Genomic DNA, 22,406 nt, shown 5'->3' with positions numbered 1-22,406 from the left:
CATATTTTTCATATAATAAACAAAATGCGTATGTATAATGGAATTAAACAACTACAGAGCAACAAATTAAATATCTCATAAACTATACACTTATTAGCAATTGAACTTTCAAAGAAGCGCTAAACAAAAGTACATATTAAAGAAAACAATAAATTAAAAATATATGTATACAAAAATATATAAACTATGATAAACAGCTGTGCAAAAAACAAAAAAATAATATTCCACTTTATTTTATGACAAACGCTTTTTACAGTACATTTATTCCATTATAAAATATGTATGTATTCGTAAATAACACTAATTTTGTCTAGCATTAGTTAAATAATTACAAATGAAATGTATTAGAAAACAAAATGTGAACAACAACAAGCTTGAGCAAATAAAAATTTTAAAACTTAATACAACTGCATTTTCAAATCTAACGCATTGGCAGGGCTACCACTTGTATGATTTCACTATAATTATCGCACAGCAAATCGATAACTATACTGTAATCGTTACAAGTAATATTGGAAATATCGCCACCATTAACAAGGGGAGCGATAACTTATCGCAAACGGAACGGCAAAAGAAAATAAGATATTTAACAATAGATGGACAACGACGAAAATGATTTAAGCTTGTTGCAGCGACCTTTGCAAACAGCCCATACGGGCTTCGAGGAAGCGCGACGCGCCTACGAGGATGGTACCAGCGAGGTAAGCAAGGAAGCGGAAGCTTCTGCTCTGTCAGTTGTGTATGTGTACGTGACCCCAGTTGGTTCCACGAATGGCGTAATATAAACAATTGTGCGCAGTGTATGTGTATGTGCTAGCCTGGCTTGAACTAACATTTATGTATTTGGAACAGGTGCGGCGCCTGCTCGGCGAGGAATGCAGTCTCATCTATGAGTGCAACGTGTGCCGCAACATGTTTCGCAGTCTGGCAAATTTTATCAGCCACAAGCGGGTCTTTTGTTGCATCAGCAGCCGTGCCTCAAGACCCAATCATAATACAGGATACACAGTGAGTCGGCAGTAAAGCGAGCGTCTAATTCTAATTGCAATCAACTTTGCAACGCATTGTTATTAATTTGTTGTGCTTTTTGCAGGACCAAAACTCAACACGAATAATACAGGCAGGTAACTCACAGGATTTTGAGCATATGTTGCGAAGTCGTAGTACAGGATGCTCACCAGTGCCGCGCGAGGGTCGCTCCATACGCGGCAGCATGCGTGATATAAGCGGCGTCATAGAGCGCTTGCGCCGCGAGAAAGCACCCACAGCTGCTGCTGCTGCAGGCAAGCAACCAGTGTCACCCGTGCTGCAACTAGAGTCAGTGCCCTCATCCAGCCAGGCAGTGTATCAGACCATAAAGCTGGAGCAGGATGATAGCATTAAGACAGAACTCAATGAAGTGCATCATATGCTCAACGCGGGACAGGCTATTGTAGGACCTGATGGCAAGCCAGTATCCTCGCAGCTGTATGAGCGTCCTGGTGGCAGCGACTCGGCCGAAACACCTGAGCAGTCCGTCAGCGACGAGACTGAGACAAACATCTTTTGTGAAATATGTAATATAGCGCCGATAACTTTATAAGCAGGCTGTGCATTGATTTGGTTTTTGTATTTATCTGATTGTAGGCAATTCGACATTCCAGACGCAGAAGACGCTTGAGTTGCACATACAAAAGCATCACTCGTCGTCCGCGTTTGTTTTTCAGTGCCCCGCCTGCTCCCTAACGTTTCTGCAAGCTGCTGCAGTCATACGACATCTTTCCAAGGATCATAAGTAGGATATACAGGCTAACATTTGAATATTAGTGCTTACTATCTTTTTGTTTTGGCAGAAAACCAACGCGTCGCATACGCATGATGCGAAACACAATACTGAAGCGACGCAAGCAGCAAGGCGATGTGCAACCCAAGGGCCCAAGTCGTGAGCTGAAACGTCTGCAACTCTCTGACGATGTGGTGCATCAAGTGCCGGAGCGCAGAGATGACAATGGAGAGCAACGCAAGATCATGTCGCTGTGCATTTACTGCGAGAAATCATTTGAGCGTCGCGCTGCCTTGTCTACGCATTTGCTGAATTGTCGTGCCAAGCAAGAGGCATTGGCCAAACCGGCTCCCACAGTTAAGAGGCTTAAAGCAAATGCAAGCACTGACGATGCTACAGATGAACCTGAGGAGAGCGCCACTGCTGCTGAAGCTGAAGTGAGCTTCGATAACATGGACAACACCGATGTGAACGAAATGTTTGCGGAGCTGGCGGAGAATAATGAGAGATACAGCGCTGGCCTGCATACTGTTTCGCTGGATACGCTGCAGCTAAAGCGAGAGCATGACTCCAGCAGCGAAGAGGCGGGCTCCAACAGCGAGGATGAGCCAGATGAGGCGGAACAGGATGAGCAGGCATGTAATGAGAATGGCGACGAATCCAAGCCAAAGTTGAAGAAGAAACGCAATGTGCCTATTGAGAAACAACTGCGCTGTCGCTGCAAAATCTGCAACAAGCAGTTTAATGCGCTGGGCAATCTACGTCGTCACATATCCATGTTTCACTATCGTGCGCGTCGCTTTGGCTGCACCATATGCGATTATCGAGCTTTTCGTCGCTACGACATAGTCAATCACTTGGGTTTCACACACAAAATCGAGGGAGATCGCGAGACACTGAACGAGAAATACGTGGCGACACATGAGTGCGAGTACTCGCGTGACGATGTGGATGGCGATATAGTTCTAATGGACAAGGAAAAGAAGCCAGAGCCAGAGCTAAGCACAGAGACAAAGCCAGCGCAGAAGACGTACGAAAAGCGCGTGAAACGCATTAAAACAAACAGCGATGCGACAGTGCTGGAGGCAGCGCCCTGCTCACCTGTGGACGCTAAGGAGGAACCAGAGGAGGAGGAGCCGCTGCCGCTGCCGCTGCCAGTTGTGCCCAGCAAGAAGCGCCGCAAGTCACGCGCGCAGATATCGCCCGAGTCTGGCGAACGTAGCGCAGAGAAGCGGCCCATACGCAAACGTACAAAAGCAGTTAACAAGGACTTTGTCTATGATATGGTCAGCTTTAAGGGCGATCCAAATGCTGCACATTCCGCCAACCCTGCCGTTGAATCAATGCGTGCCAGACTGCGTCGTCCAGGCAATGTCTCAAGCACCGATGACAGCAGAACCAAATACTGGCAATCCTTCATAGCTGACGATAAGAAATCGAAAGTGCAGGGCATAACTCGTCGCCTTATGCTGAAGCTGGTCAGTCAGGGTCGCGCTGTGTCCGCTACGTTGCCTGAGCTGCCTGCCGAACGACCACAAATTCGTCCCCGCCTTATATCCTACACACGCAGCAGCGACTGTGAGCAGGAGCAGCAGCAACAAACACAGCAGAAAAAACGCAAGCATGAGCATGTGGTGGACACCAGCCAGACGAATAAAGTGGGAGAAAGCATTTTGGACAAAATCGCCAAGCGCACGGCTGCCGCCGCAAGTGGCAAAGAAGCAGCAACCATCAGCAATTTATGGCAAAAGGTAAATCGCGCCATAGAGCAACCCACGCCCGAAGCTAAAGAGCAACTGGAAGCAGCGGAAGATGCTGCTACAGCAGTTGCAGTTGCAGCTGCGGAAACGCTGCACAAGACGCCCAATGGCAAGCATATAGCTGGCAGTGCTGGTGGCCAATTGACACCACCGCTGCCGCCGCGCAAGGATCCCGCAGCTGTTGTGGAGGCGAACACTTCGATTTGCTCAGACGCCGCCCCAGCCCCAACGCCCTGCTTGCCCAGCACAACCAAACCAGAATGCCTTAGCAGCATGGCATCGCCTATGACAGCAACAACGTCCGCACTATTTCCGGCACTACCCAAGCCGCCATCCGTTTTGCAAGCCTCAGCCAATGGCACAATCCAATTCACGCTGGACAGTCTGTTGCGTGCCGCGTTGCAGAACTAGAGGCAACACCGGAAGCAGATGTCACAGCAGCGTTTCAATATCGTTAGGTACACACACACCCACACACCCAAACACACACACACTTACATACCTATACATAGTTGTTAAAAACTTTTTAGAGTCTATACTGACTTTATCTCATTTAATTTATAATATGTTGCACTAGTGTCCTTATTGTTTAGGTCCCGCCAAGCCAGTTGATGTTGATGTGATGTTAACTTGAGTATTATGCAGCTTCACTATATCCCAAAAAAAACAAATCAGAGAAATCTAAAATAATCATTATGAGTCAACTCGTAGCACAATTCTTTTTGGCAATTTACAAATTGTTGCGAAGCATTTTAAACATGTTTCTTTTTTATTTAGCATAATTGTATATCAAGTTAATAGTCAAGAAGTTATACCTAGAGCTATATATATGTATACCATATAACCAGCTATGTATTGTATATGTTTAGGTGTCATTGATGTTTCCCCTCCCAACAACAACCCCAATACACCCCACACACATATCCGTTTGTGGATATGATTGCATTTTGCATGAGAGTGTCTCAAAGATGCTCTAGACTTGGGCCAACAACAACAAAAGTAAATTCTATGCACCTCTGAAACAAAACAATATGTATTTGTATATACATACATGCATATATTTATGTTATTCAATGTATTTCTATGTCATAAATACGGTACAAGATAGAGCCTTATATCAAATCACCAAATGATAATAAAAACAATTTATTTTAATCACTAAACAACTTGACTCTTAAATTATAAGCAATAGTAAGCATAAAATAATATGCTCATGATTTATTGTGTGTAAATATATTGGAATTATTTTTATTAATGTTCTAGCAACTTTCACTTGGTCACTGACTCTTCACTTGTTCACTCGCCAACAGCTTAGAAACCACTGAGCAGCAAGTGGGATCACTTGCTGCTTTACCTGTCAGTGCAAGGAGAAAAGCTGAGAGCGCTATCCTCTCAGAGAGCGTGAGAAACAGCAACTGCTATAAGCCCAGGAATGCGTTCGATCGCTCTGCTCTGCTCTGTTGCTGCAATTGAGAGCGTCGCTGCATCGTAGCGAACATCTCATTTAATTAGTTTGCTATGCTATGTGTACTTTAGTATTGTAGAAAAATTCAATAAAATATTTATGAGCCATACTGTTGAGTGTTACTTTTGCTACAACACTCTGAGGCAAGAACAAATATTTGTTAACTAGTTAGTCAATTAAATAATCCCTTGCGCTCAAATACAAATCGATGCAATTAGCTACTAAACTAAAGTTTGCTAAGTATGTGGCCGCATTGTAGCTCAAGTCATAACTTGCGTATAAATTTTCATACATCAAACTGAACAAGTTACTTGTGACTGCACACTTATCAGCAAAAGCAACAAACGCTCATTAAATTCAAAGAGCAAACATTGTGCAAATTCACTTTCGGCATTAGTTTAGAGTATCTCACATAATATTGTCCAGTCGTTGAAGTTAGGGCTTCATTTCGTTATAAGCTTAAATATTTACTGGATCAAGTGAGGACTATTGTCAATTGGTAAACCATGCACTTTACAAAGGTGTACACACACACACACAGAGAGAGACACATACATGCATACAAATGTGTGTGTAGTTGCTGATGGCAGCTCTCAACAATGGGAATTGTGTCACGGTCAGGAGTGTGGGCGGCAAACGGGCGCGACACAAAAGCCAGAAGCCTTGCCGCACTTTAAGGTGCTGCGGTATATACTTACACAAGCGCGCAGATACATTCACACACACACACACACATATGCATGCATACATATATATTTTGGGTTTAAAAACAAACAGAGCGAGGTAAAAAATATGCTATACGTGCGTGTGTGTGTGAGAGAGAACGAGTGTGAGTGAGTGAGTCTGTGAGCGCAGCTGGTATAGTATGTAATTGAAAACCGAAAGTGAACACGCCCAGGCCTTGAATGAGCCATGAGTGCCTGCAGGCCACGAGAGGAGGCAGGCGACACATTTTCTACCAAGAAATCATTTTTAAATTGATTTATTATTTCAGCGTCACTTGCCCCCCACACAATTCTGATTGGGGTTGGGGGCACAAGCACTAGCTGCAGCAGCATCAAATTAATGCCACTTACAGTGGTTATTAGAGAACTCAATAGAGACCTGCGGGCAATCACGAAGCCGCACTTGTCGCATGCACCCAAACCCAAAGTCTCTTTCTCTCTGGCCTGCAATAACATCGATGCTCTGCTTTCTTGTCTTGCAGCGCATAAGCTACTTAAGTGATTATTTATTGGGTTTGCATGCCAAATATTCATGCAGCGCAACGGAAGCGACAGAACGTATTGTAAACAGTTCAATATTTATGCTTTAATTCAGATATTAAATAAGGTCTATATAAAAAGAAAGATGTGAGACTATGCACAGTGTTTTTTATTGTGATAGGCTAGTCACAAGTAAAGACTTCTAGCAAATCAACTTTGCCAACAGGGCGTATGACAACTATTTATACTTGAATTTAATTATTATAAATATAGTATTGCTTAAAACTTTAATGCAATCAATAAGTATTCAATAAAGTATATATGCACTTGCTAATTACATATAATATTTAATAAGGCTGAGCCATATTATTAGTATTATTTATTGGTCACAATTGAAGACAACAAATATATTCAGATGAAATAAATCAAAATTAAATAAATCAATTATGATGTTTTTCTGCTCAATTTCAATGCTTGTCAATCAACATTTGTTGCATTGTAACACTCCCTTGTTATTCTACCATAATAATCCATGTTAGGCCAACAGGGCGTATGACGACAACGAGCATTTTTTTGCGCATTGTATTTTGCAAGTTGTGTAGCAGCAAAAAGCCCACGCCTGTTGCGCCATAATAGAGTTAGTACATTACGCAGCTTAATGCAATTATGCATGGGAAAATATTTTTGTAGTGTGTGTGTGTGTGTGCGCGCATTTAATGCAATTATTAAATACCAAAAAACAAATGCGCTTAGTACGCTCGACTTTATGCGTTGCACTTTAATGGATAATTTCATTTTGCTTTACACTAAGCTCTAGAGCTATATACATATCGCTCTATATACGTTCATAAATATGTATGAAAATTGTGAGAAAGTTATTTGCAGCGACTTATGATGTATATGCAAATGAGTTTGTTGTTTATCATGGAGTCTCTGGTTGCAGCTGCCGGAGCCTGAACCTGAGAGCCTGAGAGGCTGTGGGGTAAATGTGAAAAGTACTGAAATTACCAAGTACTGTTTATTTGCTCGCTTACGATACTTTACTCTACTTATATATACTTAAGCATCGACGGTTATTACTGCGAAAAACAGACTCCAAGCAGATGCTGCCCAGCATAAGCTGCTGCTGCGACGAGGCGACACGACCCCAGCAACAAACATATCTAACACCAAAAATTCCACTTGTAATATGCACACCAGCCCCGCGCCCCCACACAGCTCCCACAACGAACAAAAAGCAGAAGAGAAAAAAAGTAAAAAAGAAATTCACTTACAAAACTGAAAGTGAAAGACAACGATGACATGGACGGCGTAGGCGACGACAACAGAGGGATTGAGGTAAAGGACTCGAACGAGGGCGACGACAACGGCAAAAACGAGTGCCTATCAACTGTCTATGTGTTTGTGTAACCTACTAAGCGGCGCATGAGCGAGATGGCAAGCGAAACAGAGAGAGTGAGAGCGAGTAAAGAGAGAGAGAGCGAGAGTGAGAAAGCGAGAGCGATTCAACGAAAGCGAAAATGACGCAGAGGCTGCTGCTGTTGCTGGCTACTGTGAGCTGAGCCTACAGTGCTAACTGTCTAGCGTTTGCTATCAAGCCGTTTGGCGTGCCGCTTGTGCCGCCTTTGTTGCTGTAGGACGTTGAAGGACACCAGCAGCAGCAGCAGCACCAGCAGCAGTAGCAATAGCAGACGTTTGTCCTGCCCCCAGCATACGTCGGTGTGTGCATGTGTTGCCCTAGTCCTGAAACGAGAACTTTTCCAAGCGGCTTTCGGCATTCGGGCAAGACATCGTTCAACGAAACAAAACGAGACTCAACGTTCGTTAGTCGAGTTTCGGGCGTTCAACTAACAGGAGGTGCGACAGCGGACTAAACAAGTCCTGGCCAGCGACAGCGACAAAGACAACAGGCACACCAGTCAGCACCAGCACCAGCACCACCAGCAGCAGCAGCAGCAGCAGTATCCATCTTCATGAAGAGCAGCCACATCAGCAGCAGCAACACTTCTTCTATAAGCTGACGCCAAAATCATTGAGAAAACCAAAACCATAACCAATGTGTGCTTAATGGGTCTACTCGCGCTGGCAGCAAGGAACTCTGTGCTTATTACGCTTCCAACTACACTTGTTTTCGCTGTGCATCTGTCATTGTCTCAGTCTCAGTCTCAGTCTAGCTGCAAGTGCATGTGTTGTGCTCAGGACGTGCCAGACGCAGCGCTCAGTGCACTGCCCTTAAAAATAGGCTACGCATAATTACAAGAGACATTACACTTTGCTGGCAACTTTAATTAACTTTGTGAACTGGCTGGCAGTTGGGCATCAAACCGGCTACACACCACTCTCAATCATCATCAGTATTGACAGCAGCAGCAGCAACAACAGCAATTCCAGAAAATTTTTTGGGCCAAGCGAAAGCGAAAGCGACATCAACAACACCCCAGCGAGTATATATAATTGTTCATCTCTCTGTCTGTCTCTCTGTGCGAGTGTGAGACTCTGTCTGAGTGTGTGCGTATGTGTGTGAGTGCTTGAAACACGCGCGTTTTTTTGCTGCTGTCCAGAGTGTGCATTGCTGTTGTTGTTGTCGTCGTCGTCGTCCTCGTCTGCTGACATCACTTATTTAGCTGAGAGTAGCTGCCTGGGCTAATGAACTAAACCTACATCTACTCGCATACAGTTCAATTAACAACAACAGAAAAACGAAGCTGCCAAATACCAAAACGAAAACAAAAACAACTCAAGCCAAGCTTCAGCTACAGCTACAGCTCAGTAAACATGTTTTCCATGTGCACAAGATGGCGTGGCAACAGTGAGAGCAATTCCTCAATGCCAGCCCAACAAATGGAAATGCAGGCCAACGGTAAGTTGTACAACAATTTTTCATCTCTATATCGAACTATATAGCGCTATATATATGTGAGCGTGTGTGTGTGTGTGTGAAACTGGGACTGTCCCCATTTATTTGGCGAGCGAAACCCTTGAACTCATTTTTGCAGCTTTTTCGCGTGCTCCGCTTTTACTGTCAGTTTTTCTCAATGAAAACGCACACAGACGGGCCCAAAGGCACACACCCAGTTTACATGAACAGAGCTGTGTGTTTGTGTGTGTGTGTGTGCTAGTGCGTTACGTGCGTTCTTCTTACGCTCTCTCTCTCGCAAGTCACAGGGCGTACGACTGCCCTCTCTCTCGCTCGCTATTCAATGCGTTTAAGCTCTCTGTTTCCGTTTCTCTATCTGTCGCTGTGGTCGCATTGTTGACCTGCTCATTATGAACATATATATATACATATTCACAAATACTGATGCATACGCCCACTTGTGCGGAATTAAACTGCGGTTATTATGCTGCTGCCTTGGTTGATTGTTGACTGCCACGCCCATTTGGCGCAAGCACGTAAACTGCATTAAATCATTAAGGCTTCACCCATTAGCGATCCTTAAGTTCGCTTTGCATAAGTTCGCTAGCCCCCAGCTCTTGCCCACAAGTTGATTTTGTAACTATGTGTGTGGCATCTTAGTCTGCTTTGTCACGTGCATGTAAATGTGTTGCTATGTTATGTATGTTGCCTGTTTGCGTGTGTGTGTGCGCTGAAGTGGCATACACCGTACGCTGTCCAATGTCCGTTGTCAGTTGCCTGTCGTCTACACATTGCACAATGAGCAGCAGCAGCGCAGTGTCCTTCGGCGAGCTTAATCTCTCTCACTCTCACTCTTTATGAGGACTGCCCCATGCTCTTTGGGTCGGCATCATCACTTGACATACACGCACACACACACACACACACAGACATACATAAGGGCACATAACTGTATATTATCTAGCGTCTATCGTCTGCAATTCGTAAGAAAACTGTTGCCAAGCATTGCGACGCTGCTTTAAACGCTGCGTCAGCATAATTTTGTAATTTAAATATCAAGTAATAAGCATAAGCGCAAAGTAGTACAAAAAGCTGCTTGCTAAGCTGCCTGTGTCAAAAGCTGATTGCCATCAATTAGCTTATTGTCAATTAGTTTAAGCTGCCAGTCTGTGCCTGACCAGGCTTTAATATTTTAATAAAGACATGCCAACAATTACACGCTCAAGGATGCTCAGTTAGTTACTAATTGACCTTCGTATTGGCCCAAGTGACCCAATTGCAGCCAATTTAAGCTGCTTAAAATATTTATACGTATGTCGACACATTCTGCATTTGCCATGGCCCACAGCCTATCATCAGTCGCATATTTAATTGGGCTTATCGTTTTGCACAAAAGCTTGCGTAATTATGCCTCAGCCAGCAGCAAAATCAATGCCAGCGGGTAATGGATTTCAAACGAGAGTGTTAACATGTCATTTAGCGGGGGCTGGCAATTTGCAATTTCACGCATATCTTCAAATGCGCACAGTGGGGCAAAGTGGAGCGTTGTTAACTGGACTTTTAATTGCATATCGAACGAGCGGAAGCGTATTAGATGAGTTTTTTTTCAGCCCTTACACACAATCTCTCTCACTCTATCTCTCCCACTCTATCTCTATCGCCCTCTTTATCGCCTTTCTCGCAGGTACTGGTGGCAAACAAATCAAGGGCGGCTATCTGCTGCGCTATAAAAGTGAGTTGTGCATTCCATTTCCAGTTGCAAAATGTTGTTAGTGCATCGTTTGCTTTGTAGAACAATTTTTATGGAATCGCTGGTCTGAGGAGTGGGTGATACTGTATGATGACTCGACAATGGCTTGGTTTACCGAGCCAGGTCGCTCGTCGCCCTCTGGCAAAATACTGGTCAAGGAGGCGCCCGAGATGCTGGCCATAGCGCACTGGACGGGCCAGATACCGCGACGCCCACCGCTGCCGGATGGCGTAAGTGTGTCGCAATTAATCGCATTGGGCTCGCAGCGCAAGCGTTCCAAGGTCTACTGGATGCTGGCCAAGTCGGAGCAGGAGGTAAGCGATTGGGTAGATGCTATATCGAAGACATTGCCGCCGCCGCCCCAAATCGAACTAGTGGTGGACAAGCCGCATTTAATGAATGTGCTGCGACGTCCGCTCGTACGTATCAGACGTAAGTATAAAGAGCAGTAAATGTAGCCAGTGTAGGTAATTTGTTTGCTGCCTGCCACAGCTGCCACCAATTCGGAAGTCAAGCAGCGCAAGTCTGCTACGCAAAGCAGAAGAAGACATCATCGCAGCGCCTCGGCGTCCACTTCCACTTCCGCTTCGGTGGCGGAAACCACGCATTGCCTGATGTACAATCAGAATCCGTTGGTTAAAAGCGACGCTGCGGTGGCCATCTTGAGCAAGAAGGCCGATGCCAAGGCCTCGCTCGCCTGCGCGCTGCCCTGGGGTCATGGCTGGGGCTGGGCCACACTGCCCAACGGCGTCTGGAGCGGCGGCCTGACCTGGTCCCAGTGTGAGGACACGTTCACGCTGCATGCACTGCCGACCACACACTGCACCAATCTCATTGATACTTCGTGCAGCGGCGCTGTCTATCACACTGATATAGGCGGCTTTGATTTTCACTCGTCGGGCGTGGATGATTTGGGCGGCGAGGACTTTGACTATGCCATGGACTGTGGCGATTTTATATTTTAAAAACAAACAGCAGCTCACCTACAAAAACAAAACCCATGTTGCCAAACGCAGCAGTCGAACCCACCCAATGCGCACGGCAAAACAGAAAAAAGAAATGCGCAGAAAATTTAGCGGAATATTTAATGAATTTAGTGAAAATCGCTTTTGTAGAATTACGTGTGCTTACTTTGTGCCCCCATTTGCAGCTAGCATAGCCAATGAATACACACACACAGAAACATACACACGCGTTGCGTATACGCCACATGTTGCCCATAGCAACTGCATTTTCTTGTCAAATCTATATACATATATGTGTGTGCGTGTTTTTGTGCTAATTAATGCTTAGCTAAAATAACTAAACAGAAACTTAATACATAGCTAAGGCTACAGACACAAACACAAGTACACACTTTGAAATTGCACAACCTTTTTGTATTTTATAATGATTCACACATTTTTGAATACAAGGTGTTGCAAAATATCTTATGTACACACTTTGTAAGTATATTTTACAGCGCAGCTTTTTAAGTGAAACGAGCAATCAGTTGCGAAAACAAATTAATACAAAATGTTATAAATTTAGTCTAGATATAGTAAAATACGCTGGCAGCAGCTATACAAACAAACCAAAAGGAAAACCAGGTTAATAACAAGTATTATGAATAAATATATATAAATGTAATGACCCTAGTTATAAAGCCAAAGCACACTGAAGAAGCCAAAAGTAAAGAGAAGAAACATTTAGAGATATTTAATTACACCCACACCCACCCGTACTGATGTAAAGTTAATCAAGTGAACAAACAACAAACAGTTTGAAACGTAATTCGTAAATTTCTATAACATATATTAACAAAATAACAGTAACAGTAACTGTATATTGCCACCGTTCATTAAGCCTCAGCGCTTGCTTGCAACGAGTGCAAACTTAAACTTTTATAATTTGTTACAAGACGAAACAATTTTGAAAATTGTCAAGTAAAACATTTTGAACATTTTGTCGAAAATAAGACAAAACGCCGCTACGGGAACCTTACACATGAATGTCTAGTAGAACAACTAGCATTAGTTTAAGCAAATATATATATATAAATGGTATATATGTGTATTTTAGCATAAGCAGCAGGTTTTCATGTATTGTTGTATAATGGAACACAGCAAAATATTAGACAACAATAGCAAACAAAAAAAAACATAGCAAACAAAATATTCATCTTAATACAGGTAACAATAAACATAAAAAAATATGAATATAGATATATGTCTGCTAGTAAGCGCCTTGTATAGGGTATTGTTAAGCTAACTAAAGTCACTTAACTACTACATAAACTATATACTATAGTCAACAATCAGATCACAGCACAGCACAGCACAGATCTGTCTGTCTGTATCCTGAAGCCCTGGCAGCCTTAGTTAAAGCCTAGAAAGCTATTGTTAAATGTTTTGCTCATCAGCACAGCGAGCTATGCGTATCTATCTACAACTACAACTATATATAGAAATATAAATGTTGTATGTACGTATGTTATGTGTGTATAACCCCTAAACCAAAGAAGATACATGTATGTAGACTACAAGACTTAAGCAATTGTCGTATAGACGTTAAATTAGAGCGCATTGAATGTTGGCTTTATAATGTTTTTAGAAATTTAACAACCCTAACGTGTAAGTAGTTTAAATCGAATGCAAACGCAGCTTATTGTAACTGTCTAACTGTTAAGGCATTGGCGCAATGAATACAATTCGACATGATTTGTTAAGTTTATAAGCTTTTGAGTACTAGACATGATAATAATAATAATAATAACATAAACTACTAAACTAAACTAAACTAAACCAAAACCAATATCGACAATCACGGCTATAAAAAAAGAATGAAGTTAATCATATTAACATGTACTCATCAACAGTAACAGTAACAGCAACAGAAACAAACAAACAAGCCATAGTAATTAATAGTATATTGTATTTAGTAAACTTTGGTATTTGTAAAGGGGCGAGTGGTGTACACGTCCAAAGCCAAGTATTTAAGGGAGCCGCAACTACCGCACAAGGTAAATCCAGTCAGACAGACAGAGAGAACGATGTAGAGAAGGAAGCAAGCTGCTAACACCACTCAAGCTTTAATTATATGTACTCTACGTACGTATACGTAATGCAGTCCTCCGTTCTTGAGTTGTATGCATATTTTTGTAAACCATTTATTATTAACAAACAAAGCAAATCTATATATATATGTATACATTTATTCTAGAACACTTGTACACATCAATGTTTTATATACACACACACACACACACACCAATACATAGGCATGTGCATTGTTTATTATTTTGACAAACCCATTGTATACTATTTGTTGGCGAATTTAACAGTAACCCACAAATATCTGTAAACAGTGTCCACAACTTGGCGCAGGCAGTTTGCCTAGTTTATATAGTGAGTGTGTATTGTAGAGTGTGTAATTGTAATTGTTGTTCAAAAAGCGTGTCAGATGTCAGTGTTGTTAATGTTTCCGTGTCACTGTTAAATGTAACCAAAGTCTTACACAATGTTTATTATAACGGCTTCATATGAACGTATGTATTTGTAATTGTATATGTGTATACGTATACGTAATATATTTGTTTTCAAAACTTTTCGGCAAAATGCAATAACAAACCAAATAAACATAAATATATAAAGCACATGTCACATCCAAGCAACAGTATCTTCCACTTTAAATCGCGCCAGGTGCGTCTGGGAGCTGAGTAAACAGCAAAGTAATAAAACTCGGCAAATATATAATAAAGTATTTATCTCAAGTTATAATAATTGATGTTAAATATTCAATGCATGTCATAGCATTTCCTATTTGTATACGATTGCTGTCTAACTAATCGATGACCTGTAGTCTTAAATGTATTAGACCAAAATCTTTAGGATTAAATTTACAGCATGGTAAGTTATTTTACATGAACCCTTGCTTATGTCCAACAAAGCCTTTAAGCCCTTTAGTATGTAGACACATATGCATGTTTAGTCCTGAATTAACATATTTGCATGTGTAGAAAATATTAAAGAAATTTTATATGCCTGCAAACTTAAAAGCTTAACTGCGCAAACTTTTTGAAGTGTAATTCAGCAAAGAGGGTAAATCTACATAAAATACTTTGATCAACCCCAATCTCAAAGAAGCTTCCAATTATCGAAAGAGTAAACAAAATATGCGAGCAAAGCGCGTTTGGGGAGAAAACTACGGGTATATATAAATTAATATTAAAATTGATGGAAAAACTGTTAAGCGGCTAAGTTGGTTAAGAGCTAATTCTGCAGATGCAAGATTCAAATAAAAATATTACAGATTATACCTATTATACTAAAAAATGCTATAATATTTAAAACTAGCAAACAAATATTGGAATATTTCATTTACAGCAAAATCTAAGCGAATTGGCATGTAAATTTTAATTGTAGGGCAGGCAAGCAAGGTAAGTACTTTGAAGTCATACGCACCGTATTACGAACTAAAACCTGCCGCGTTCACTTATGATCTTTGCGTTAAATTTGAAACAAATTATGATCATTGTTAAAGTAGCACAAAGTGTTTTGAACTGCTCGCTGCTAAGCTTGCCTCGCCGCTTTGTTTGCTTGGCTTAATAAAGAGCTAAAACTAACATTAGCAACAACACTAATTTGAGAGTAAATTACATGTGTCTATAGCGCGGAGCACGCACGCTTATATTTTTTTGTTAGCCCAGTCTCAGAAGTACGCCTCCTCGACACGCTATATGCATAACTATGTTCGTCATCGACAGATCTGTGCAATGACTGGCCCGAGCTTGGGCTCCAACACACTTGCTCAACTGCAAGCCAGCCGTCGGTTCCCAACTTGTTTTTTCATAAATTGTCGCTGGCGTGTTGGCGCTGGCGCTGCTGCGCGGCTTCGACTGCCGGCCGCTTTGTGTGCGGGCCACAATCTTGTCTCAGTCAGCGCGCAAACTTCTAAGCAAACAGTACACAGCAGTCCACAGCGGTCAGCAGTGAGCGCATGCCAAAGCATTCTCGTTCGGACAGCTGTTTATGTTTAAAGCCAGACGTGAGTGCGGCACACGCGACGTATGCGTAATTACCAAGTTGCTGTCTGTCTGTTTGCCTGTCCAGCCATGTGCCAGTTTCAGAAGTTCGACTGTCCTGTTAACGGCGGCCACTTTGTGTGTCAATAAACTCGCTTGCCATTTGCCAGCCAGCCAGCCCAGACAGTCAGCCAGACTCACTTAGGCTTTGGTATGTACTATTAGCATATGTGAGTGAATGCGAGTGCGCCAACGAACCCTAGAAGCTTGTGAGCCATGCAAATGAGGAGCACAGTAATAACGACAGCAATAATAGAAATAAACATGTGTAATTTAGAGTGACCAAAGTTATTTGATACTAAAACTTTTGGGTGCAGCCTAAGCAGGCTTTATGTCTCTTTAGCTTGACATTTGTGACAAATTTAATTTTCACAATTTTGAGTTAATCAGAGAGTAAACGAACGCGCTTTTTCTTTTTTTTTTAGTACAAAATATATTTTGTTAATTTGTGTTCGGTTCAAGGGCTGCTCAACATTAATACGAGGTACAGCATACATTTTGGTCAGCGCATTTAAATTGTATTCAATTAATTTGCTCATTGAGCAAACCATTTTTGGAGTTCTCGTTGTCGTTGTCGATCGACCCACAGTGCAGTTAACACTGGGAACGGCCTGCGCCCACATCAGAGACACAAACAGACGGCGGCGGCGGCGGCGTGTTAAGCGACAATTCACGCGCACACGCCTCCTGGCCAAACATTTGCTGATCTTAACTCTCCCTCTCTCTCTTTTAGCTATTTTTAGGCACTGCCAGAGCGACAGACCGAAAAGCGCAAACGACTGCATTAGTCACTGCAAAGTCTAAGCCGGCTCTCTCATACAAACAAACAAACAGACACACACACACGCATACATACAAAGCAAGCTTACGCATACTCAGCTAAAGTTGCGCGTCATCGTCTTGAGCTTCAGCTTCACCTTCGGCGTCGCGACTGCTGCCCACACGCTGCTAAAGCAGACTGACAAAAACTGAATTGTACGTATAAAGCTGCAAACGGAGTGCGGAGTGTGGAGAGCATGACGTCACCAACAGACAAACTGGGTGCGATGCGTGTAAGTTTAAAAATTCGCAACCAATTTCTTAATTTCACTCCCGGACGACTCAATGACCAATCATATATCAAGCGCTGCTGTTTATTTTGGGCAACCAACTGTCGCTCAATTTCCGCCTGCACGCCAAATATGGTTAGGAGCTATTGTCTGAAGTTGCTCAGCGCTTAAGCTAATTAATTTTAGTTTATATTTGGGCATGCACACATCCACACAACACACATGACTCTATTTAAACAAATTAGGCGTATATATATCTAGAACAAATTGTCATATAATTTATGCTTACAGGATTAGCTGCCAACAAACACAAAAAATTGTCGCACAAAAGATTGTTATCATTAAGTTGGTAGGCGGGGCAAGCGCCCACCCACACACATAATGTATTTTGTCACCTTTTTTTTCTTCGTATGTGTGCAACACATGCCTGAAGGCTTTCAGCAATTGATTTGTTTTTGTTGTCTACGCCATGGCAACCACTGGCGTCGTGTTGCAGCAATTGATTTTTGTTATTGGCCTGCAACAATAACAACCCACACACACATGCAAATGCAAACGTATATGTATCGATGTGTGCAAACAAAGAGTGAAATACATACATAGGTTGCTCAGGTGCTTCATATAGAATATACTATATACAAAAGCTGACCATGTAGGAGCCCAGCACAGCAAACAAAAGCAGAGATTGTCTACCAAGCATGCCCACAAATCGTAGCAACTATTTCAACACACCAGCAGCAGCAGCAGCAGCGGCAACAGCAACGAGAGCAACTCGAGCTACAAATAATAGAGTGGGCTATGTCCAGGCGGGACGTTTGACACGTGGTTATATGTGCTGGCGGCATGTAAGTAGCAGTGGACTGAGATTTCAGTTTGGTCAGTGGTTGGAAGTGGAGGCATAGATAAACAACTAACCCACACACAGACATACGGGTACACACCCATACTTAATTACCACTCGGGGGAAATGGACTTGCTAATGTCCATTTCCACTTGCTGCGAGTTTAGTCGACACGCGCAACTCGCACGAACATGAACAAGAACATAGACGAGCTGCCACAAATCGAGTCCTACTCAGATGATGAGCTAGACTATATGCATGATCCTATCTTGCCGCTCAAACTAAACGAATCCTGGGCAGCTAGACGACTGCTAGAAGCGCTCAGCCAGCTGCCGCCCAAGCGAACCAACATCAACAGCAATTCGGCGCCTGTATAAATATTAATTTGCCTTAATTTCAAATGACTTGACTTCAACTCTGCTCTCTACTTTTTCCAGATGCGTTTTCAGCACATGAGGGAGGACGACCAGCATGAACAACAGCTGCAGCGGAAAAGTGGCATACCCACTCTGGTTACCAACAGCGCCTCACAGCGCTCCATAGGCAACGGCAAGGTGCGCCAAATGTTTGATGGACGTCGTCGCGGCGTTGGCATTGACCGCAGTCATCCGCTTCAGCCCATTGTAGAGACGCGCGCACAGGCAACGCATGTAATGAACAAGGCCTACTCCACCATGAATTTGCGGGACAAGTCGCTGGCTAGCGACAATAACAATAACAACAGCAGCTGCAAGTACAATGCCAGAACGACGACCAATCCTTTGAAGCCTGTGGTCACGCGCAAGACGCCGCCAATAACTAATCGCACTGAGACGAATAGCCAAAGGCCAGTAGCCAAAGCCGCGCCCATGAGAACGAAAACCATGATGACGCTGAAAACAACAGCAAGCTCGACGACGACGGAAACAGCAACAAGAAATACAGCTGCAGTAGCTAGAACAACAGCAGCAGCAACAACAAGAGCAACGCCGTCTAGGACGCCAACGCCTACAACATCAAGAGGAGTCACACCACCAAGGACGCCAACGTCCCCGACATCAGCAACAAGAACAACACCGTTTTGGAATTCATCGCCTAAGGTATCAACTTCTCCAACACCACCGCCTAAAATATCAACAAGAAGAACAACACCGCCTAGAACGGCAACTTCTAAGGCACCAACACCACCGCCTAGGACGCCAACTGCTAAGACACCAACAACACCTGTAACAGCTCGTCTGGCTGGCGGGCGAGCTGCTGTAGTGCAGCCCACAACAAAGACACGCCAGGTATGTCAACTAGCCTGCGCTGAAAATCTCAAAATTCTTTATATTTATATATTTACTACGTAGGCTAATCAGATAGTTAGTCCAGTAAGCAAAATTCAAATGATATGTCAGTCTGAAGTTCAGCCCGCTGAAAACTTTTTTTTCCGAAAACTCTTGCAGAGCATAATGCAGCCGCCTGCGGGCACCAGCAGTTGCCGGCACTGTGGCCGTCACTTCACCACTGATCGCCTGGCCAAGCACGAGGAGGTGTGCGTGCGCATTATGAAAACCAAACGCCGCATATTTGACGCATCCAAGCAGCGCACCAAGGGCACTGAGCAGGAGAAGTTTAACAAGAACACCACGCAGCAGGCGCGTCAAAAGCCAGCCCTATCGCGGGTGCAGTCAGTCTACAGCAGCGCCGCTCAGCAGCAGGGACTGAGCACGGGCGTCAAGAAGAGCAACTGGCGCAAGCAGCACGAGGAGTTTATTGAGGCCATACGCTCCGCCAAGCAAGTGCAGGCGCATTTAAAGCGTGGCGGCAAGCTGAGCGATCTGCCACCACCGCCACCATCAGAGAATCCGGACTATATACAGTGCCAGTACTGCGGACGACGCTTCAATCCACAGGCAGCGGAGCGGCATATACCACGCTGTGCCACCATGATCCACAATAAGCCACGCCGCAGCGGAGCGCAAGGGCCTCAAAAGAAGCGTTATTAATCAATGAGATTTGGCGCACCCGTTTATTATGTGATAAAAAATGAATTTGACGAATATACTACTAGCAAACCATAAGCTTTCGCTATTTGATTTTGTTTACTCTGACAATATTTCAACGTCATTATTGCTAGACAGCTCCTCCACTGCCGATTGGAGCTGAGCTGTAAGTTGCGCTGCAGCAATGCTCGCTTTTTCGCGCTCGATAATAGCCTTGACTGCTTCCGCCGCCTTGTGCATTTCCAAACCCTCCAGCATGTAAGCCCAGTTGTCTAGCGTGGCATCATCATCATCAGAGATCCAGTTGTTCAGCATTTTACTGCACGCCAGTTCGGGTGTGGCATGTTCCATTTGAAAGAACAGCACCTCATCGTTGGTAAAGCCAATCTTCTTGCCCACACGCATCCAGGGCTCGCCAATCAGCGGTGTTATTTCATCAATGTGTGCCTTTGTCACCATCAACGGTTTCTCATGCGCTGGCGTTTCATCCGAATCTACGACATCTACGACAGTGTCTGTGTCTTCCACCTCCAAGGCCTGCTCAGGTTCAATCTCCTGTAAGGCCACCGCAGCTTCATGCTCCTGCTCGCCTGGCGTGCTGCTGGCACTCGCGCCATTGTTTTGCTCCGACGCAGCGCATGCTGTGTTAACCTGTTTGGTCAGCTCCTTTTCGCGTATCAAACGCTTGCGCACAGTATCCAAATAGTCAGACACTTTGCTCGATGGCTGCGAGACAAATGTAAAGAAATGCGGTGTTTGGCGTGCCAGCAAACGCAGCGCACGCCATTCAAAGGCAGGATCATTCTTATCATGTGGCGTTTCCAAATAGGTTTCGAGCAGTGGTAGAAAATTGCGCTGTTCACTTTTGCAGGCTTGCAAATTATCGGGCGAGTAATTCCACAGACGCGTAAGATTGTCGCTAAATTAATTTGTATATTAGTTTTGCTGTATATTTTTGTTTGGCATCAACTTACTTGCCGAGATAGAACTTGCCATTGCGCGCAGCTTCGCGCAGACAATCGCCCAAAGGACGTTTGGCTCGCTTGGCAGGTGTGGGCTTAGCTTCATCTTCGATAGCATCTAGCTGTTCTGGCTTTTTGAACTCCTTGCAGCCATCGTTTTTCCAATTGTTCCACATCTCTTCGCGTTGCAGCATATGCTGCACTGTGCGTGCAAAGCGTCGACCTGAAGGCGGCGTCTCCTCAAGCAAACTGAACACACGTTGCTCTGTCTTTTTAATAAACTCAGACTGTGCGCTGCTCAGCGTATAAGACTCGCTGCAGGAAGGATTTAATTATTAAATAATTACATGATAATAATTTGCATACTTACTTCTTAAACTTAACGCTGACTTGTAAATACTGGAAGAGTATAAGAAACTGAACCAGGACAGCACGTCGAAAATTTGAGTCGGATAATTGTAACGCCAAGAGCTTGGGATTGGTTAAAAATTTTGCAAAGAAATGATGCGCCTTAATCACTATATTTGTTAGGCCCGCTTCACCAGCAGCATTATCCAAATCCACATCCATGGCCTGTGCCGCAGCATCGCTGTTGCTATGGTTGTCTATGGAAGGACGTGCGTCCTCCAATTTAAAGCTTGAAAATGACTGTAGTATTGTCTCTGCATGCTGCCAAGTAAATTTGAATTAGACTTTAGTTTATAAATGTTTAGAGCTGTTGTCGTACCGTTTGAAACATTTTCCATTGAGCCTTGTTGTAGCATTGGTTGGGATTGCGAAAAAAGTCCTGCAATGACCAGAATTTGCAGTATAAATCGTAATCAATCTTTAGTGGTATATCCTCAGCTGTATCCTCCAACTCTTTGTTATCAATATCATCATGCTCCTTGCTATCCAGTCCATATTCCGTAAAGTTATCCAAATTGAACTCGGACACAATATTCAAGCCAGAGCGCTCGGAAAAAGGAAAGAACTTGGATAGAAACAGCAATATGCGCCCACAAAAGACAGTATTTTGAGTGCGGGACAGTCGACGCAGTAGATCGTTGCACATGCGTAGCAGATTGTTCTTGCAGGAAGCAAAGAATAATTCCTCCTTCCACACTTCTACCAGCTCCTCCACAAACGTAAATATCTGCTCACACTTGTCCAATGTAATGACATCAAAGGTATCGCCCAGCAGCACCACAGGTATCGTGTTGACCACAATTTCAGCACGCGCCGCAGCCACAGACAGACGCACTAGCGCACCAATCAGCTGCACGTCATCGTTCACACGTTTCATGAGTACTTCGCGAAAGGCCTGATCCATAGGCGAACGCTTATCGTGCTCTGAGTTGGGTATTCCTGAGTATTCCTTTAACAAGGGCTCAATGTTTTTTTGCTCAATAGCCTGCTCCAGTGTGCGCTACAAAATTGAATTGTGTTTACAAATGCCGGCGATGTCTCAACTTTAGTTTTTGTATACACACCTCGAATAACGCTTGCATGACAAAGAAGTTGGCTGGCTTTGTCGCCCCAGTCTTCTCTGCTTCCACTTGCGCGCTCATTCTTGAATTGTTTGCTTATATTTTTCGTTTATTTTTAACAAAACAAACTATTTGTTAACAATTCAACACAACTTGAAGCAACGGCGCTGCCAACTTGCTTGAATTGACAGCTTGAGGCTGTCAGCACTAAACAGTGCTGGAAAACGGCAGCACTGAATTGTCAGCTGAAAGGCGCG

At 43.6% G+C, this 22,406-nt stretch overlaps 4 protein-coding genes across 12 annotated transcripts; 3 read left to right on the top strand and 1 right to left on the bottom strand.

The window, feature by feature from the left end:
• Positions 1 to 573: 573 nt before the first annotated feature.
• On the top strand, positions 574 to 4,659 carry LOC108604551 (zinc finger protein 800). The gene is made up of 5 exons (XM_017994079.1): positions 574 to 701; positions 853 to 1,008; positions 1,094 to 1,556; positions 1,627 to 1,774; positions 1,833 to 4,659. Exons 1-5 carry the CDS (start codon positions 597 to 599, stop codon positions 3,931 to 3,933), a joined length of 2,973 nt encoding a protein of 990 aa, XP_017849568.1. The 5' UTR covers positions 574 to 596; the 3' UTR covers positions 3,934 to 4,659.
• A 4,076-nt stretch (positions 4,660 to 8,735) lies between these two features.
• LOC108604702 lies at positions 8,736 to 14,538 on the top strand. Its single transcript, XM_017994262.2, has 4 exons — positions 8,736 to 9,052; positions 10,734 to 10,781; positions 10,842 to 11,231; positions 11,292 to 14,538. The coding sequence occupies exons 1-4, from the start codon at positions 8,968 to 8,970 to the stop codon at positions 11,762 to 11,764; spliced, it is 996 nt and encodes a 331-aa protein (XP_017849751.1). The 5' UTR covers positions 8,736 to 8,967; the 3' UTR covers positions 11,765 to 14,538.
• A 925-nt stretch (positions 14,539 to 15,463) lies between these two features.
• On the top strand, positions 15,464 to 19,803 carry LOC108603860 (serine/arginine repetitive matrix protein 2). Of its 9 annotated transcripts, none has more exons than XM_017993022.2 (4): positions 15,464 to 15,824; positions 16,595 to 16,913; positions 18,189 to 19,019; positions 19,083 to 19,802. In XM_017993022.2, exons 2-4 carry the CDS (start codon positions 16,878 to 16,880, stop codon positions 19,719 to 19,721), a joined length of 1,506 nt encoding a protein of 501 aa, XP_017848511.1. In that variant the 5' UTR covers positions 15,464 to 15,824; positions 16,595 to 16,877; the 3' UTR covers positions 19,722 to 19,802. The 9 variants fall into 9 exon arrangements, with proteins under 9 accessions (XP_017848511.1, XP_017848509.1, XP_017848513.1 ...); XM_017993020.2 differs by having other exon boundaries at positions 15,464 to 16,012; XM_017993021.1 differs by lacking the exon at positions 15,464 to 15,824 and adding an exon at positions 16,242 to 16,345.
• Positions 19,732 to 22,315, bottom strand: LOC108603858 (THO complex subunit 1). The gene is made up of 5 exons (XM_017993015.1): positions 22,153 to 22,315; positions 21,408 to 22,088; positions 21,051 to 21,349; positions 20,693 to 20,995; positions 19,732 to 20,637 (listed from the first exon to the last, which is right to left on the bottom strand). The coding sequence occupies exons 1-5, from the start codon at positions 22,228 to 22,230 to the stop codon at positions 19,818 to 19,820; spliced, it is 2,181 nt and encodes a 726-aa protein (XP_017848504.1). The 5' UTR covers positions 22,231 to 22,315; the 3' UTR covers positions 19,732 to 19,817.
• Between the last annotated feature and the right edge of the window lie 91 nt (positions 22,316 to 22,406).

Source organism: Drosophila busckii, chromosome 3R (assembly GCF_011750605.1).
Source record: "Drosophila busckii strain San Diego stock center, stock number 13000-0081.31 chromosome 3R, ASM1175060v1, whole genome shotgun sequence".
NCBI classification, from domain to species: Eukaryota; Metazoa; Arthropoda; class Insecta; order Diptera; family Drosophilidae; genus Drosophila; species Drosophila busckii.
This window is presented reverse-complemented; position numbering and strand designations above follow the sequence as displayed.